Source organism: Zingiber officinale, chromosome 1B (genome assembly GCF_018446385.1).
Source record: "Zingiber officinale cultivar Zhangliang chromosome 1B, Zo_v1.1, whole genome shotgun sequence".
NCBI classification, from domain to species: domain Eukaryota; kingdom Viridiplantae; phylum Streptophyta; class Magnoliopsida; order Zingiberales; family Zingiberaceae; genus Zingiber; species Zingiber officinale.
In genome coordinates, this window is record NC_055986.1 from 24,842,760 (window position 1) to 24,862,313 (window position 19,554).

General features: G+C 36.0%; 2 protein-coding genes and 1 non-coding gene across 3 annotated transcripts; 1 reads left to right on the top strand and 2 right to left on the bottom strand.

Moving 5' to 3' along the window:
• Positions 1-866: 866 nt before the first annotated feature.
• Positions 867-9,929, top strand: LOC122053124 (protein LIKE COV 1-like). The gene is made up of 7 exons (XM_042615015.1): positions 867-1,123; positions 1,930-1,982; positions 7,574-7,683; positions 8,718-8,885; positions 8,949-9,046; positions 9,548-9,674; positions 9,782-9,929. Exons 1-7 carry the CDS (start codon positions 971-973, stop codon positions 9,880-9,882), a joined length of 810 nt encoding a protein of 269 aa, XP_042470949.1. The 5' UTR covers positions 867-970; the 3' UTR covers positions 9,883-9,929.
• Positions 9,930-10,917: 988 nt separating this feature from the next.
• Positions 10,918-10,990, bottom strand: TRNAR-UCU. The gene has a single exon. It is a non-coding gene; the product is annotated as a tRNA-Arg (tRNA).
• Positions 10,991-11,624: 634 nt separating this feature from the next.
• LOC122053130 (nifU-like protein 2, chloroplastic) lies at positions 11,625-19,146 on the bottom strand. Its single transcript, XM_042615029.1, has 4 exons — positions 18,923-19,146; positions 18,773-18,851; positions 12,676-12,986; positions 11,625-11,980 (listed from the first exon to the last, which is right to left on the bottom strand). The coding sequence occupies exons 1-4, from the start codon at positions 19,022-19,024 to the stop codon at positions 11,789-11,791; spliced, it is 684 nt and encodes a 227-aa protein (XP_042470963.1). The 5' UTR covers positions 19,025-19,146; the 3' UTR covers positions 11,625-11,788.
• Between the last annotated feature and the right edge of the window lie 408 nt (positions 19,147-19,554).

The following is a 19,554-nucleotide window of genomic DNA, read 5'->3' on the forward strand; positions in this document are numbered from 1 at the left end:
TTATTTAGTATATTGAAAATAATTTTATTAATGAATATGGTTCATGAACATTGTTCACGAACGTTAATGAACTGAACACATATATGTTTGAGTTTATTTATTTAGCTTAACGAGTTGTTTAAACTTGTTTGTTTAATTAAGTTTATATATATTGAACGAACATAAATAAATTTTTACCAAGTCGAATATTGAATTTATTTACGAACGTTTAATTCATTTATAGTCTTAACCGTAGTACTAAATTTTAGAAATTAACATTTTTATGGTACTAATTTCTAAGAATCAGAATAGTCGTGTTGTTGGTTTAAGAAACTAGTACCATAATTGTACTCGTGTAATTAAACCGATGTTGATTTATAAATATTAATATTACAGTAATTGTTTTATACGGTAAAGGAAAGAAAAAATTTTAATACGAGGAAAGAGAATAGAAAACAATTATTTTATATAAAGGAGAGCTGACAGAGAAGAAAAAAAAAAGAAGTACGTAAACGGAAAAAAAGACGCGTATATTTTCAAAACTTAAGGTGCCGTTTAGGCATTTTTAAATTTGAGGCGTCTTTTAAGCCATCCCAAACTTTGGGTGCGCAAAATTACCGTACTTCGCATGCATCAGCTGAGTTATTCAGATTGGTTTATAATTGATCAATTGATATATTTAAAAATTGTACCATATGTTATTAACCAGGCGCATTCCGCCAGATACGCGACTCAAATCATCATGCATCAAACGGCTGGGATTTCTTCATCTCATCCACAAGCAAACATGAGACAAGATCGAACGGCTGGCCCAGTTCGTCAGGCTGCGCCGATTTAAATCGATTGATCTTCCCTCTCACAAAGGCGATAACTTACTGTTTAACTCAGTTGATCTCGACCATTCAATCGGTCGATCGCTTCCTCGTTCCTTGAGGGTATTCGCGGGGTTGGGGTTTCGGCGTCAAAGTCTTTGCCAGGAAGAGGCTGTGCGATGGACGACGAGAAATCGACGATGCCGATGGGGAATCGAGAGCGGGATCGGGAGCTTCTCATCATCCCCGTCGTCGATGACGAAGCCGATGACAAGGCTTCGTCCTCCGCCTCCCCCGCTCGCCTCCACCATCCGCACCACTCTGGTAGAGAGGTGACGACTTTTGCCTCTTCTATGATTTTTTTTTTTTCGCTTGATCTGATCTGTTCTTTATCTCGATTTGATTTGCGACCTCCGCGGGTTCATTGTAATTTTGGGGAGTATTGTGCTTGGGGGTATCTCAGATTTGGGTTGATTTCATGGGTGTTAGGGTTTGCTCCGCAGCCTTATACCAATTTTCTGGAGCTGCTGCTATTTGTTTGACATTATTGAGCTGGAACTCCAAAACATGCCCATGATTTTGTTCATTTTTTTTTAATTATTTACACAGTTTGGAATTAGCATTGGGGAAAAAAAAATCCGTCTCTTCTTCTATTTGTGCCTACTTATTCTACACCATTGGAAGCAATTCTAGCTGTTGTAAAATCGGGTGAGTTAATTGTGAACAGTTGTGTCATACTCCTGACCTGAAAATGTAGGCAAAAGTTGAGAGTTTGTTCACTGTATCAATGATACAGATTAATTGAAAGGAAAACTTGCAAACTGTGATATGTTTTGCACTAATATTCCTGATACTCTTATTTTATTCCTTGTTGTTTTCTTCTTGCTATGAAAGGTCTGCATCATACCTGCATAATCACAAGGATTCATTAAAGAATTCTTGATTTAATATGTAGATACATAGATCTGCATTTTTAATTACTAAATATCATATCAAGAAGATGAAAATCCTTTGATATCCAATTGCTCACATTTAGAAGATCTTGTCAAGGACTATGATAACGTGCAAACTCTATACTTCTAATGCTTATTTTTCACACACTTGGTCTTTCTAAATTAACCAGCTCTACAATTTGCAGGCATTCTATAAAGTAATACGTAGTTGGGCTTCAAAAAAATTCATGACCGGATGGTAAGCTTCTTCAATTGTCCGGCATGATATTGGATTTTCCCATTCTTATCTTTTCTTAAACAAAAAAAAACAAATATATTCTGTTGTTAGGCATTGTGTTTTCCCATTTTCCTCTTTAACAATTGTAATTCCTAAAATTGGACAGCTCATAAGGAGGTTGTCATCGAAGGCTGAGATTGGTATTGAATAGTAAAGGGCCGTTGCAATGAGTGCACTGGACCCAATTATAACAGAAGAACAAAGTGAAACCAAAATATGTTTGCGTGGGTTATATATATATATATATATATATATATATATATATATACAGACATATTTTGGTTTCACTTTGTTCTTCTGTTATAAAGTTCCTTTTTTATGGATCATCAAGCACTGTGAAGTCCAAAAATGAAGTAGATTTAACAGTGGAGGTGGAGATCTTCTCTTAACAATGATATGAAGTAGATAAAGTTATTCTAATAGATAGTTTTGTTTTTTTATTTACTTGTTTATGACAGCACACTATAATGATTGCTAAAAAATCTCTTAAGTAATGTCTATTGTTTCAAACTTTTTAGCTTCATGGCATACTGCTGCATTTATCTTTTGAACAATTTGATGTGGTGGTCGTCCCAGTAAACTTCGATCAAGGTTTTGATTTTCTCAAAATTGCTTTTGTAACTTTCACCAATTTAGTGGACCAAAATATTTGAGAGGATTCATTCAGCAACATTGGTTGGCCATCGGATCAACCTGACTGCAGCTCAAGTGTTAGCTTGCCTTCAAGTACCAGTGTACCACATTTATTGTTCAAGGAACCCTCTAAATTTCTGCTTGGTTGAAAGCCACTAAAATATAATATAAAATAATTAAAAATAATCATAATTTATCATGAGCTACCAAAATTGAACTTCTTTTTCTTGCTAAAGCCTAAATTAAGAACATCAGTGATATGCTTATTTTTGGAGATCTTTTAATGTGATCTTCTCTTGCATCGAAGAGGAAGGATTGGATCTCAGATGCCAAGCCCTTTTACTCGGGGTTTATAATATTATTAAGAATGGAAACTATTTTGAAGTATGCTCTATCTTCTGGTTTGTGATATCTGCAACTTCTACAAGTGTATGAATTTATGCAAGTATATGACACTTGAACTTACGATTACCAATATTATCAATAGTTCTTCTACTCCTGGTTAATCAGAAGAACTAAAAAAACTCTGAATTTCCAGATTTTTTTTCTTCTTTGTTGTTGAAGTTGTTGATCTTTAACTGACTTAGAGCAAGGTTGTATTTTGTGATATGGCCTCTTTGAAAATTCCTCTTCTTCATCAGTTAGCTCTAGTAGCATTCGTTGCTTAGATTTATTTCCCAATTTTTATAGATGTAATCATTGTACATTGTACATTTATAACATCATATATTAATGCTATCTATTAAACCATACAAGTCTTATTTATCAAGTTTTACAATCTCATTCATTGCTGAGATTACAATGGCTAACTGGACCAAGAGAATGCCATCGTCGTGCTATGCTGACATGTGGAGCTAATGGCATAAATTAGGATAAAGGAGGATCTAAGAAGAACAAAAAGTAGAGGAGAGGTTACCCAAAGGAGAAAAGAAATATTTGTGTTTTCCCCCTTGTGTCTCGAATCTTGATGGAGCCAAAGCAAGGAGACAAAATGGAAGTCTGTACTTTCTGCCTTGTCTCTACATAGCTTGAGGATGAAAAAGGCTAAAGTGAGTTTTTGGTTTAGTTGAACCCACATGTCGTGATAGAGCCTAAATGAAAAAAGATGTAGCAAAGTGTCTTAAGGTAGCTTTAATGAGGAGGAAGTGTAGAGCATTCCATGTGTGGTTAGCTAATGAAACATTATGTTTCATATGTGCCAACGGACACAACAATGTAATTAGGTTTGGGCAAAAGTCAAAAGGGCACCTCTTTTTTACGGAATCATCAAATGGGCGTCCTATATTGATTTTTATTATCAAAAAGGCACCTCATTCCCCTATAAAGTGACACAATTGTCCTCCAGTACTGATATCACTATTATCATGTCTCTTGCCTAAGTCGAGCGTGCTGTAGCAGCCATAAAATCGTAGCTGCTACGTAGTAGCTACGAAATTGTAGCTGCTATATAGTAGCTATAAAATCATAGAATGCAGTAACTACGAAATCGTAGCTGCTACATAGTAGCTACGAAATCGTAGCTCTCACACAGTTGTAGTAGCTACGGTTTTGTAGCTCCCATAGTTATAACAGTTATGGTTTCATAACTGCTAAAACATGAATGTTAAATCCTAAACTTCGAGAAGTCATAACTTTTGACTTAGGTTAAACCATGGGATGCACAATATATCAAATCGAAGCTCGTTCAGAAATCTATAACTGGTTACGGGGTGGAACTTGTAATGGCCCGGTGCATTGTTGGAATTGAGACTGGAATGTCAGACGGCTCTAGATTCAAGGGTTTTCTGCTATAGCCGAGCACGAGGGAAAGATCATTTATACTGATCCTCACAAGATTATTTTTGCAAGTAATGGAGACACTACTACAAGTAATGGAGGCACTACTACAAGTATTCCATTAGTTATCTGTCAACGTTCCAACAAAAATACTTGTATGCATAAAAAAACCTCGGTTTCGTGAGGTAAATGCATATAAAATGTACAAATTTGTGTAGCGGCTACGGTTTCGTAGCTACTACAACGTAAATGTTGAACCCTAAACTTTGAGAGCCCATAAGTTGTGATTTGGGTTGAATCTAGGGATGATAATGGCTAGGATTTGGTCGGATTTCATATCTTCCGTACCCATCCCTATCAATTAAATCCATCCTCATACTCATCTCCATACCCATCGGGTATTTAACTTTCATCCACATCCCCATACTGATCCGAGGATCGGGTATTCATACTCTACCCATCACCCTATTACTACCTGCAATTCTTTTTTTAAAAAATAAATAAATTATTTCAATGAATTTATGAATATTTATTAAATTCTTGTACTCGCGCTTCTTCGATTGGGTGAGGATTTCTTGTGGAAAAGAAGATGAGATACGTGTTGGTGACCGGATAAAGAAGCAACTAAGTTTTTTTTCGAGGAGGGAAGCGGGCTAAAGTTTTTTCTTTTCCAACAAAATAAAACAAGGCTTTATATATATATATCAGTGTTTTAAATCGCGTAGCGTTGGTTCATAGCGTTTTTGTCTTGTCATTGCATAGCGTAAATAGCGTAGCGTATAGCGCAAGCTTTTCGTGCACGTCAATGTTTAAATTTTAAAAAATAAAATATACTTATATAAGTAAAATAAAAATAACATAAAGGATCTGGCCACCGATCGCTATTCGTGCGATCCAGCGATCGATCCAGATCCTTTCTGTTCGACCCTGGATCGATCGCTGGATCGATCCAGATGCCCGACTTCTGGAAATCGCGAAATCGTTTTTGCTCCTTCGAGAAAAAAAACGAGAAGGAAAACCTAAACGAAGAAAACGAAAGGAAGGAGAAAAGCTTACCTCCAATCGCTGTCCCTCGCCACCACTCACAGGTCACCGCTCGCCGCTCGCCGCTCGCCGCTCGCTGCTCGCCGATCGCCGCCTGTCGCCTCTGCAGTCTGCCCTACCTTCGCCTCTACCACAGTCACGATTCGACTCACCTTTGCCCTAGCTATTGGTAAGCAATTTGTAATTTTAGCGCCCGCTATGGGGCGCTAGGGCATGATAGCACACGTTATGTGCGCTATCGACGCTTTTGTCCCGAATAGCGTGGGCTATTCGGGACAATCGCGATTCAGCGAACGCTCTGCAGCGTTCGCTGGTCGTAGCGCGCTATGTAGCGCGCTATCGCGATTCAGCGAACGCTCTGCAGCGTTCGCTGGTCGTAGCGTGCTATGTAGCGCGCTATTCGCCGCTATTGAATACACTGATATATATATATATATATAGATCGGGTAGGGTATGGATAGGATTTTACCACATCCGCCCCCATTCTTGAACTCGAAAATACCCATACCCGAATACCCGATTATTTAATTGGGTCTAAAAATACTTCCCATACCCTCCATTCGGGTCGGATATCGGATTTCTCATGGGGAAATTGGCATTCCTAGTCGAATCACGCTACGCATAATATATCAAATTGAAGCTCGTTCAGAGATCTTTAACTGATTATTGGGTTAACGGCTCGGTTTTAGCAACAAAAAAAAACGTCGTTTAAAGCCTTTTTGGAGGCTTCGAACAATGTCTTAAAAAAAATTTCCATGTTGTAGTAGTAGCTATGATTTAGAAGTTACTACAATTGTTAAGCAGCTACGGCTTTGTATCTATTTCAATGCGCTCGATTTAACCGGGAGATATAGGCAAGAAAATAATGAGAACAATACCTAGGGCAGTTGTGTTATTTTATAGGGGATGGGACACCATTTTGATAAAAAATCAACATAGGGTGATCCTGTGATGATTCAGTAAAAAAGGTGCGCCATTTTGACCTTTGCCCATTAGGTTTTTAATATTATTAGTTGTTGAGTGGAACTTTAGGGTTTTCTCCTCTCAAATCCTTAAGTAGATGCCACAATCTTAGTTATATATTATTGGATAATTGCCAATGGGCCCTTAGAGTTATATAATTACAAATGGATCCCAACACTTCCTTTCAAGTTAGTTCAAATATATTAGAGAAACCTACCTTGTTACAAATATATTCAACTCTAAGTCCTTATAATGATCCAGTTATCTAACTAATTGTTTGAATTATATAGGAATTAACAATTTCTTTAGTTTATATTTTCTCCATGATAAAATGACAATCAATTTCTATATGTTTTGTTTTTGTGAATACTAGATTTGAGCTTATATGCATTAATGTTTGATTATCACGGTAAAGCTTTAGAGACTTTGGAAAGGCTTATCCTATCTCAGTCATTGAATGTTTAACCCAAATAAGTTCACATGTTGTGAAGGCCATAGTTCTATATTCTGCCTCTGCATTCGACTTGTCAACCACTCTTTATGTTTTTCTTTCCCAAAAAATAAGTTTACCTTCTAAGAGGATATAATAACCTAATGTAGATCGTTGATCTTAGGAGAGCTTGCCTAATTTGCATCTAAATAACCAATAATCTGAAAACAAAATATCTTTTCCTTGAGTATTTTGAGATTCTTAGGGTGTAAGTCAATGTGGTCCAACCCTTCTCTAGGAGCCTGCATTGGCAAGAACTTCGTGCATTGGGCTGCCCTTAGGGTTTCAAGCCAATGATCATGACATGAGTTCTATAAAAATTGACATGAGTTTTTGTGAGTGACTATGAGATGGTTCACTTTTCCCACTAGCCTACTGTACTTGTACTTGCATGACTTTGATGCTCCTCCTATCTTGGGACTTATCTAACAATAAAGATCCATGGGAGTGCCTACCATATTAGTCCTTAGCATGCCAACCTACTTGAGCATGTCTAATACATGCTTGCATATCTAATACAAATATTTTTATTTTTATTCATTCTAGTTTATTCCAATTATCTCACTAGTTTTATTATGAAGTGTCATATTTATCTTGGTTTAATCATGTTATAATCACCTTTCCTTCCTTTTTTGGCATTTAACAGTGTGATCCTCTTTCCAATTGCAATCACCTTCTACATCACATGGTGGTTTATTCATTTCGTTGATGGATTTTTTTCTCCGATCTATGCTCAACTTGGGATAAACATATTTGGTATGGAAATTGTTATTTGTTATATTTTTGGTCCATTATTTTAATGCTATAATGACATGTTTAATTGTTGTAGATTTGCTGTATTTTAAGCATTTTCCTCCCCATGTTAAGCATTGCTATGTTTTTTTCACCATTGTTCTTCTGTTACTTCTGCATAACTGTCTGTACTGCAATAATCAATTTCTCTTATTGCTTTGTTTCTGAGATTAAGACTGGTTTGTATTTTCTTCTTTTGCCTTTTACCGTTTTGTAATCAATTTTCTTTTAGATCTTCCATGTTAGTATATTATTTCTTCTTATTTTCCCTACTTTGGTTATCTAAGCCCAAACCAGTTTGGCTTGTGTCATGCTTCATATCTCTAGAAATTCACTGCTTCCTGTGGAAGAGTTATAACTGTGGTTCAACTTTAATTGCTCAAGCAAGATGTATGTTTTGGATATCTTGATGTTTAATCTTACTCTGCAAGACCTGGCATCTCCAGTGAATCATTGTCGTACCAACTTGAAAACCCATGTTCTAGAGTAACACATTTAGGGAGGGAGAGCTTTAAGTGATGCTTTGTGATATAATTTACTATCAAGATATTCTGTTATTCACTTTCTTTGACGAGACAAAATACATGTCAGCCCCTATGAATTGTTATTTCTTTTTCTTTACCAAACTTCACTTGCCTTAAATGCATAAACGAATCCTGGTTTTTGACTTTGTCATCTGTCTTGGTTATGTTTTTTATTTTATGGTCGCTATCTTTGTTTTGTGTTTTTGTATTCTAGCAAACAAACATGATATTTTCGTCAGCCTCCAGATACGTAAACATCTACTTGACTGAGAGTGCCACATTTGCACAGATGTGTGCATAAAAAGCATGCATGCATCCTTGCAATTAAATATATTCTTGGTTGATCATTTTGAAGCTTATAAACCTTTTTCTTATTTTGAAATAAATATAGGTGTCAAATACTTTAGCTGAAGCATACTTTATGTATTCTACTTGTCTATGGTTTTTGCGGAACAACATAGTTTGTCTTTCCAGGACTTGGCTTTGTGACTTCCGTAACATTCATCTTCTTGGTTGGAGTGTTCATGTCTTCATGGCTGGGAGCTTCTGTTCTTAGTCTTGGTGAATGGTTTATCAAGAGGATGCCATTTATTCGTCATATCTACAATGCCTCTAAGCAGATTAGTTCTGCTGTATCACCTGGTATATATTCTTGATCACTATTTTCAACCTAATAATTATGACTGATGTCCTCCCTATCTATAGATCAAAATAAGCAAGCTTTCAAGGAAGTTGTAATTATTAGACACCCAAGAGTTGGTGAATATGCTTTTGGATTCATCACCTCCACTGTTATCCTTCAGGTAGTTGTTAATTTTTTCCACTAATAATACATGATGATTCAAATTTTATACCAAGTTTTTTCTTCAGTACATTTTCCTGTTATGTGCTTAAATGTTTTGCCCCTGGCCTATATATATGTATATATTTTCACACACATACACACACCTGATCACATTTACCTTTCTTTTTTGGTTTTTTTGCAATTTGCATTATAGAATGTTTGTCTCACCAGGTTCATTGCTAAGTAATTCAATCTCTGTTCTATTGGTATCACCATATAAAGGTCTTATAAGTTTTGGCTGCACTTCGTGGATCTTTGACTGAAATATCATATGTAGTTGTATTATTATCTTTGTATGTCTTTTTTTTTTTTTTTTGCTCTTGTTGCATCAAATGTGTACAAATATTTTTTCTGTGGACAACTTTTGGTCTAACTATCTCTGTTAATACAATTTGTGTATTTGTGCAAATGAGTTCTTGTCGAGGACCTCATGTTTCCTTCTCATTTGATGTATCAATAGAGTTATTCTGGCGAAGAGGAACTCTGCTGCGTCTATGTACCAACCAACCATCTTTACATTGGCGACATTTTTTTAGTGAACACAATTGATGTCATTAGACCAAATCTTTCTGTTAGCGAAGGAATTGGTAGGCTTATTTGTTTTTCACTGTCAATCCACCTTGCACATACTCAAATATTATGCAATTATATGAATTCTCACGATGTGATTTTACGCCAATGTTCTTCAATGCAGAAATTGTTGTTTCGGGTGGCATGTCAATGCCTCAAATTCTCTCAACCTTGGGTCCGCATACAGCACATAAAAGAGCAAGATCCAGCATAATTTACACTTAGTTGTAGCAATACGTCTGAGTTGATTTCTTTTGTATTCTTGTTTTTTTTGTTTTTTGAAAAAAAAAAAAAGGTTTTTCTTAACTTGTAGCTGTTTTGGCTATAAGCATACTTCTTTTAGTTTCATTTTTTTATTGTAAATAGGTCATTGAAATTTGGTAGAATTCCGTATGCGTGCCGATTGACCTCAATTTCCAGTTTTGCCAATTTAGATTCACTAACATTGTAATTTATGACAGTCAACTATTTCATTTCTGGTACTTATGCATTGTAAAATTCTGTTTTACCAAACAATTTGTTCACCAATATGTTCTTTCAAGCTGTTGTCTTGCAAATTATTTTTTTGTTCGATCACATTAATTACTGATATAATTGAGCATTAGAATGTGTTGTGGTAGATTGTTTTGTATCATACAAAAAATTCACAGTCGTTAGTCTCGAAGGCCTTGCACATCCATAAACACGAGAAGGACGTGCCAACTTATACAAAATCAAAATCAACAGCGAAAGAGCAGCCGGGCTGAAACCAATGATTCATACATCAATGACTACGTCGCACTTTCGGTCAATTGAAGAATCGACTTCGACAAAACACAAACAATAAGTATCTCTATTAAGGTAGAAACTGTTGGTAACCTTAAACACAAGTGAAAAGTAAAATCTGTCAGGGAGATCAGCGGGCCAAAGTGGACACCGATCAAAACCACATTTACTATGAAGATTATGATCACCGAATCCATCAGTTGCTACTTGCAATGCTTCGAATGTGAACCGAAGTGGAGTGCCAGGTGAAGATTGAAACTTGTGTTTCAGATTCAGGTTTGGGAGGAGCAGAACCTCTTGTTGTGATTATAACAGGCTCGGTGGGATCAGATACATGTTCTGAGGATACAGAAAAGGTTTAAGTTGGTATTGAGATGTTTGTGAAGAACGATTTTTATATATAAAGAAAATGCTGAGGTAAATATTATAATGAAGTATTTGTATTTATTTCTGAAAATTGATTAAAAATAATAATAATAAACTATAAAAAAACTACACGCCCGGTGGGACTCGAACCCACAGTCGCCTGATTAGAAGTCAGACGCCTTATCCATTAGGCCACGGGCGCCCTTGCTTAAGTATTCGAAAGATAAAAGATATTAACATTTATAAATAAAAATAACCCTTGTACGTTTTTCGAGCATAATTGTAGCTGATTGAATAAGTTAATACAGTGATCTGGGCTAAGTTAATCTCTATTTTTTTTTTCTCTCAAGTATTTATTCAATAACCGTGTTATCAGTTTGTAAACATCAAGTTAGGATTCTAGTAACTTTTCCCTATGATTACAATATTATGTAAGTATAATTTGGTCCCTGGAAGACTAATTTACTCATGCTTCTTTCGTAACAATAACATGAAGAATTAACTAGATATCCAGGGTCAAATCATAGCTGCGGCACATTATAATAATTTTTCTCCTGTGGAACGACAACCCTCAATTATAAAAAAAAACATGAAAGGTTAGGGTTTAGTGTTATGATGTAGTGACAGGATGCTCATGCAAGTGAGGAAGCAAAATTCTCAATGAAGCAATGAAGCAAGCTTCCACAAGGAACAAAATTCTTCATAAAAAAAACGCCAAGAGAAATTCGTAGGGCAGTGAGGAACAACAGTGAGATTCATGGAGTGATTTGCACAACCACAGAGGAACATCGAACTATAGATGAGAAAAGGCAACACTGAAATCAACTAATGCCATGTGACAGTATCGAGAGTTTGGATGGATGTGCATTGATGCCTCAAAGTAACTACAAATGCTTCATTTCAGATACGACGAATATTATTTAATTTCTTCATCGAGGAATTTATGCTATACAGCATCGATCACACTATATCCAAATAAATTAGAGTTGTTCCTTCTGATCTATGATAAAAGCTGGACAGCTGCGATGGCAGGTATCTTTTCTCGCAGCTTCTGAGTTACCGCAACTCGAACAGTCATGACACCGGCAGCTTGGCCAGTCAGTCGAATCTTGGCAATGGGCTCCTCAATTTCAACAAGCTCAAGCTCTCCCCCACCAGCTCCAGTAAGGTATGGCCTGATCTCATCAAGTACCTAAGATCGAACCAAATTAACTAGTAATTACACTTCCAAGCTATTATCTTACAAGTTCACAGGTTGAATTAGGTATGTACCCCATTTGAGACAATGGCAATACTCAGTTTATATCATATATGATAGAAATAACCACCCAACAGATCAAAAGTGGCCATGAAAGTGATATTAACCGAAAAAAACTGAAAAGGTTAACTAAACTTAAACTATGAATGAAACTTCAGATCAGTAATGTATGATTCTAGGACTTCCCTAAAAAATCTCCATGACTTGTATAACAAGCTATCATAAAGAGTGGCATTGCTTTAACAAGTGTATATTTCATAAAAGGCAGCCCGGTGCACAAAGCTCCTGCCAATGCGGGATCCGGGGAAGAGTCCCTAAGGAAAGTTAGCATGATAGTCCTAGCATCAATTATGTCTCTTCAATTGATTCATTCTCATGAAAACACACCTTAGCTCCTTGAGGTTCTAAAGATTGAGCACAGAACAAGATTGGAAAAGATAAGATTTGGAAAAAAAAAAAGTTTGAAAAAAAAAACCTAAGTTCCAAAACCCGAAATTCAATAAGTTAAAAAAAAAAAAGAAACAAAGTTAGCCGTCAAAAAGAAGGCAAATTTTTAATACATATCATCGGATCACTTGAATTTCAGAAGTCATAATATAATTTATGAGGTGATGCAAATAGCCAATTACCTTCTCGATATTTTCTTGGTTTAGTGGAAGCCCAGTCTCCTCATCAGCTATTGGTTCAACCGCAACAATTTCTGGAATCCTTTCCATTAAGCGGCGCTCAATTCCCATCTTCATTGTCATTACAGAACTTGGACAAGACCCACACGCACCTTGCAATGTTAGCCTTACAACATTTCCATCTATCTCATGAAGTGCTACATTCCCTCCATCAGCAATAAGATATGGCCGTACTTCATCCAATACTAACTCAACATTTTCAGCAGTTAGGGGCAACTCCACTAACTGATTCGGAGCAGCAACTGATTTAACCACTGTAGCAAAGGAAGCAAGGATGTTCATCAGTTTATCACAAAAATCAACTAAAACAGATAAATGAAAATAAGGGCATCCTTTGATTTAGCAAAATTATGATAAATGGGAGGGGCTTGGGATATCTTACATGGATTGACAATTTATTGTGTAGAATACCTTCTATGATAAATGGGTGGGGGCTTGGGATATCTTTGTAAAAGAGAAAGTTTTCTCATCACAATAATCCGCTTACATGTAGATATTTATATACATAAAGAGGGGAAAAGGATCATATAATTATGGCATGTCTATTAATCATTAATTACAATCAATCACAATTCCTATAATCAAGCTAATCTAAATCAATCATAATCCCTACAATTAAGGGAATCTTTAGAAGTACTCAACACTCCCCCTCAAGCTAGAGCATATATATATATCAATCATATTCATCTTATCACAAAGTTCTGAGAATCGTTTTCCTCCTAATGCTTTAGTGAAGACATCGGCAACTTGGTTGGATAATGATGTGAATGGAGTGATAATTTTCTAGCTCATTACACATTCGCAAATAAAGTGATAATCAGCCTCAATACACTTAGTCCTCTTATGAAAAACTAGGTTATTTGCAATGTGAATAGTTGTTTGGTTATTAGAGTAAATTAGCAATGGTTCATTATAGGTGAATCTTAATTCTTCAAGCAGATTCTTCAACTATAATATCTCGGTTATAGTGTGTACTCAACTTTGGCAGTCAATCTAACAACAACAGTTTGTTTTTTACTTCGCCATGTTACTAGACTTCTCCCTACATAAGTGCAATACCCAAAAGTGAACCTTCTGTCGGTCTTAGATCCAACATAGTCGGCACAAGAATAAGCTTCAATATTTAGGTGTCCATTTCTCTTAAATGGAAATCCTTTTCCTAGAGATTTCTTAATGTACTTAAGAATCCTAATAGTGGCTTTGCTTCGCTCAAACACTTGAATTGATATCCATAGGCATATCAACAGGCTTCGTTCCAAACAATCTAGTTTCTTTAAGTAAATCTGTAGCATACTTCCATTGGTATAATGAAACTCAAAATTTGTTGTGAGCAATTTCAATTCCCAGGAAATACTTAAGGCATCCCATATCCCTCGTCACAAAGTGTTATTACAAATGTTTCTTAATTTCGTCTATCCCACATATATCATTGTCAGATATTAGGATGTCATCAACATAAACAATAATAATGATAATCTCATTCATACTCTATCGTATAAACAAAGAATGATATAATTTGCACAGTTTGAAGACAATAACACTGATTATATTACTAAATTTATCAAATTAACCGTTGGGGCTTTGTTTAAGACGATGAACTGAGGAGGTTGCTCCATAAACACAGTCTCGTGCAAATCGCCATAGAGAAAAGCATTCTTCACATCTAGCTGATACATTGGCCAAAATTGATTGATAACAAAGGAGAACAGAACTCTAATAGAATTCCAGAGAGATCCTTTGACCACCAAACGAGTTTTGTATCAATCAATAGTATCATCAACTTTAAATTTCAGAGTAAATATCCAACGACAAACAACGATATAACAGAAGGTGATGCAACCACCAACTCCCAAGTACCACGAGAGATACGGGAAGACATTTCATCATTCATTGCAGTTCGCCAAGCCGAGTGTTGATAAGCCTCAGAGTAAGAAATTGAAACTTATGTAAATGATAGAGAAACAACAAAAGTGCGAAATGCAGGACCAAGGTAATCAAACGAAATATGATTAGACAAAGGATGAATAGTGCAAGATCGAATATCTTTACGAAGAAGAATTGGCAGATCAATATCGAAGGGGCGAGCATCAGGATCTGCAGGAAGAGGAGATGAGGGACATGAATCTAGTTCTGGTCGAGCACACCTCGTGTACACTTGCAATGGTTCAGGAGACAGAGCATATGTAGCGGGAGACATGGATGGTGGAATCGGTATATAGGTGTAACTACGTTTTGTTAGTGGATCAAGACAATGATATCTTTTTTATGTGTGAGAATATCCAAGCAGGATACATTTAATAGAGTGAGGTGACAATTTATCCAAGACAGGAGTAAAATTATGAACAAAACAAACACAACTAAATGAGTGAGGTGAAACAGGGGTGAAAATAAGAGAATGGGATATCCCATATAACTCAGTAGAAGACATCCTATTTATAAGAAAGCAAGCTGTGATTACTCTACAAAAACTTAAGAACATGCATGTGACAAAGAAGAATATGAGCTATGTCTAAAATATGATAGTGTTTGTGTTCAGCAACTTCATTTTGTTGAGAAGTGTATGAACAAGAGGTTTGATAAATTATGCCATGAGAATTACATAATGTAGACACTATCTTCTGAGTGGACTCAAGTGCATTATCGGTACGAAGAATGCACAATATTGAGTTTTTATTTCATTATAAAATGATATTAACACCTAAACCTCACTTTTATGTTTGAGTAAATATAACTAAGTCATGCGAAAATAATCATCAACAAATTATAAAATACTGAAAACCTCCTCTCGACTCAACTCTACTAGGTTCCCAAACATTACAATGAACAAGTTCAAAAGCAAAAGAACATGTTTATCAACTCTATAATTCACACTGGAAATCAATAGATGGAACGGGAACTAAACTTTTGAGAGCGGAAGACGATGGGTGACCAAGACACTGATAAGAAGACATAGTTGTTGCGAGTGATGGGGAACTTACAGGGTTAACCGAATCGAGATATTATAGGCCATCATTCTCATGTCCTCCACCAATTATCCTTTTCGTGTGTAGGTCCTGAATAATACAATAGGATAGATAAAAAGAAACATAACAGTTGTGAGCTTTTGTTAGATGGCTTATGGACCGTAAACTAACCGGAAATTTAGGTGCAAAGTGAACATTATTAAGAGTGGGATTTGTAGTGGACCTGACAACACCTCTTCTCATAATTAAAGAATAGGCACCATTGGCTAGACAGACAAGGAATAAAGATGAGGAAACAAAAGAGGAAGAGAAACCAGACTTGTTACCAGAAATATAAGCAGACGCACTGGAATCCAGCATCCAAGATTTATCACGAGACACAACAAACGTAGTGGCAAAGGGAATTCTAGCAGAAGAGCTACCAATTTCTCATAATCAGTACGAGAAACCGAGATCATATCATCATGACTGCCAATGTCTGCTTCGTCCAACACTTCTCGGAGGCATGGTTGGAACGACCACAATGAACATACAAATGACTACTCCTAGTGGTATCATTTTCACGTCCACAACTACGACTACTATTACGACCCCAAAAGAACCCACAACCGCAAGTAGTCATAGTTGCAGTATCGGAAGATAAGGAAAACTGGTGTCAGGATGCCCATGATCACACGAAGAACCCGAGGCAGAAAAGGACATCGACGTAGAAATCAGTAGCACAAGACGTTGAAGTCGAAATTTACAGGCAAGGACGGTGGCACCGAAATCGGCAGAAAAGGATGTCGACGTCAAAATCAACAGCAGTAGTAGGAGGCGACAGTAACAACAGGAAGCAACAATAAGGGGCGGAATAAAAATTAGATGAAGGAGATCCCTGCTCTGATATCATGTAAAAGAGAAAGAGACCATATATTTCTCATCACACACTTACATCTAAGTATTTATAGGAATTTATATGCATAAGGAGGGAAAGAGGATCCTATAATTATGGTTTATCTATCAATCATTAATTACAATTAATCACAATCCCCATAATCAAGCTAATCTAAATCAACCATAATCCCTACAATTAAAAGAATCTTTGAAAGCATTCAACAATCTTAACATGGAGTGACAATTTTATTGTGTGTAGAATACCTTCTAGGTGAAACAACAAATACTAATACTTTGATAGTATCATCATCATCAAAGTACTATTAGCCTCAACTATTTGTGGTTGAATGCATGAATATCCTTCCAATGAAGTATATGCAACACTATGTTACTCGTAATAAATAGATCTTTTAAAACACTTGATTTATTAATCAAATTTTTGTATAGTTCCCTTTATCCACATACCTTCAATTTTAATCAAGTCAACTTATCAAATTATAGCCTATTGATTGTCTTTATACATGGCTTGATTATAATGATTGACCATCTTTAACATGCTAAAACCATCCTACTGTATCATTTTTTTTTTCATCTGATGACGTTACACCTAATTGCTCTTAGAAGGTACTATTTTTAATTCTTTTTTTTCCAATAACCCCATTATAGTCTCCTTTTATCAATTCACTGGGATGAAATTAATCAATTATTCACAACATTCTGAAAGATTCTCCGTCTCATATTTGTTAAAAGCACATGGGTTTAGCTTCAAAATGTAGATCATCATCCACATGTTATGTTTGTTTCACCTATTTGGGTTTAACTACAATAGCCTTCTACCAAGTTTATAAAAGCCTATATCCCTAGTAACATTTAAATTAATAATCATGTTTGTTACATTGACCTATTTTTGGACTTCACACTACCTCTACACTAGATTCAACTCTTCTATATATAGAATCTACGAGAGGTCTTTGAACTTCTTTATATCATCTCAACTTATTTTCTCTCATTTAATTATATATATTAGAGCTACAATTACTCACTCTTAAATATAAATATTATTCTATTCTTTCTTGTAACTCCACATATTCCTCTTAGCATTCTCATATTTTCTATAGTAACTTTGGGTACTTATTGCCTTAATAGCCCAACACTCTGATTCGCTAAGTATAACAATCATACCATGCTCTTATAAAATTTTCCTTTTTGTGTTAGGGTGAAATGACAATCATACAAGACTCTGGAAGCTTTCATCTGGTATTAATATAGAAAAGATAAGGACTTGGATGTGATCCATGATGCTAATTTTTATCCTAACCACCGCCATCCACTAATTCTAGACCTTTCACTGAAATGTTCTTGTATCTCAAGTTGCTAACCTAATCTAATAATCTTACCTGAATTGTGGTGAAATTATTTTAAATCAAGACATCCTAGCTCAACATTGACAATTTTGACTTCTATTTGTACATAAAAAAAGATCAAAATCATTGTTACCTATCCAACCTATTGCCTTTGATAAAGTGAAGAAATTCTGTTGTTGACTTTATCTCATCATCCAACTACCATTAGATTATCATCCGCGGGGACAAACATTCTCTCATATAAGATTCATTTGACAATTTCCCATTTTCAATTTAATGTCCTTCATTGAATAGTAATCTAGATTAGCTCGAAACTATGTTGATGTTGTACAAAAAGACTAATTTGAAAGAAAAATGCTATTAGAAAAGAAGCCATGTGGAATTACACTTCTGGAAAATGCATATTCTTATCTTCTACTAATTTGTCTCTAAGTAAGCCGCTTCTAAGAAAATTAGCATTCATACAAACTACAGAAATCGCAACACTAGCTGTAATTCATTTGCACCGTAGTGACAGCTTTATCATGTTAAAGAAAGAATTGATGCAAAGAACCAAAAGTCACTATCTATGTTAACCAGAAATATTGGATCAATTTGATGTGTATGCGAGATAAAAAAAAACACTACGTTACGTCAATAAGTTAATAAGTCTCTTCCAAAAACATATCGCATCATAAATTCGGTACTCAATGCCTTCCGAGCACCCATGCCTTCTTTTCTCCGAGGAATCAGATACTTTTCCCCACAAAATTAAATCTTGAAGGATGATTATACAATAGAAACCCAAAAAACGCAAATCATCCGCCAGAGCGAAGACGAAAGGCATCGAAAGCTCACCGATTGTCCTCCTAGATCTAGAAATCGACCGGCAAGAGGAACTCCTCAGCGGAATCCCAGTTCGCACGAGGCCCAACTCCTGTAAACAAAACCAATCAAATCCCATATATCGGGGCTGCCGATCCAAACCTAAAACACGAAAAATAATACCTTGGAGAAGCGAAGACAGAGCGGTAAGAAAGAGGCGGCAGCGGAAGAGCATGCGGCTTCCATGCAAGGTGAGGGATTCGTCAACACCAAGGTTCGGATCATAGCAAACAGGAATCCTAACTCCTCCGAACTCCTCTTCGTCGTTCTCCGCTCTTCTGACGTCCGTTTACTTGAAAGAGAGACAAGAGAGGAATCGAGAGCGTTTTGCTTTGGCAGAATGAATGAAATAGCAAAAATATAAACTAAATTAAAATTGATAATAAAGGAGCCACAGCCAGTCGGTCCGCAACCACATGTTGGTGTTGACCCGTAGCCACGTAAAGGCAATTTAACCGGACGAAAGTGGAAAGCAAGATAAAAAAAAACAAAAGTACGGCATTTTGACGAACGACAGACCGGATCCTCTTCCAAATATCCCCGGTCTATGTATCCCATTCGTTATCTCTAGTCTACCGGTCTAATTAGGATTATACCTTCGAAGATCCATGTCGGTAAAATAGACGTCGGAATCTGAATCTAAACAAGAGATCAGATCGATAATAGAGAAAATCTTATTTAAATTCGATCAGATTTTGACACCGATTGCCTCGACTGTGATCCTCTAAATTCACATTCCCTAAAATATAATTCTA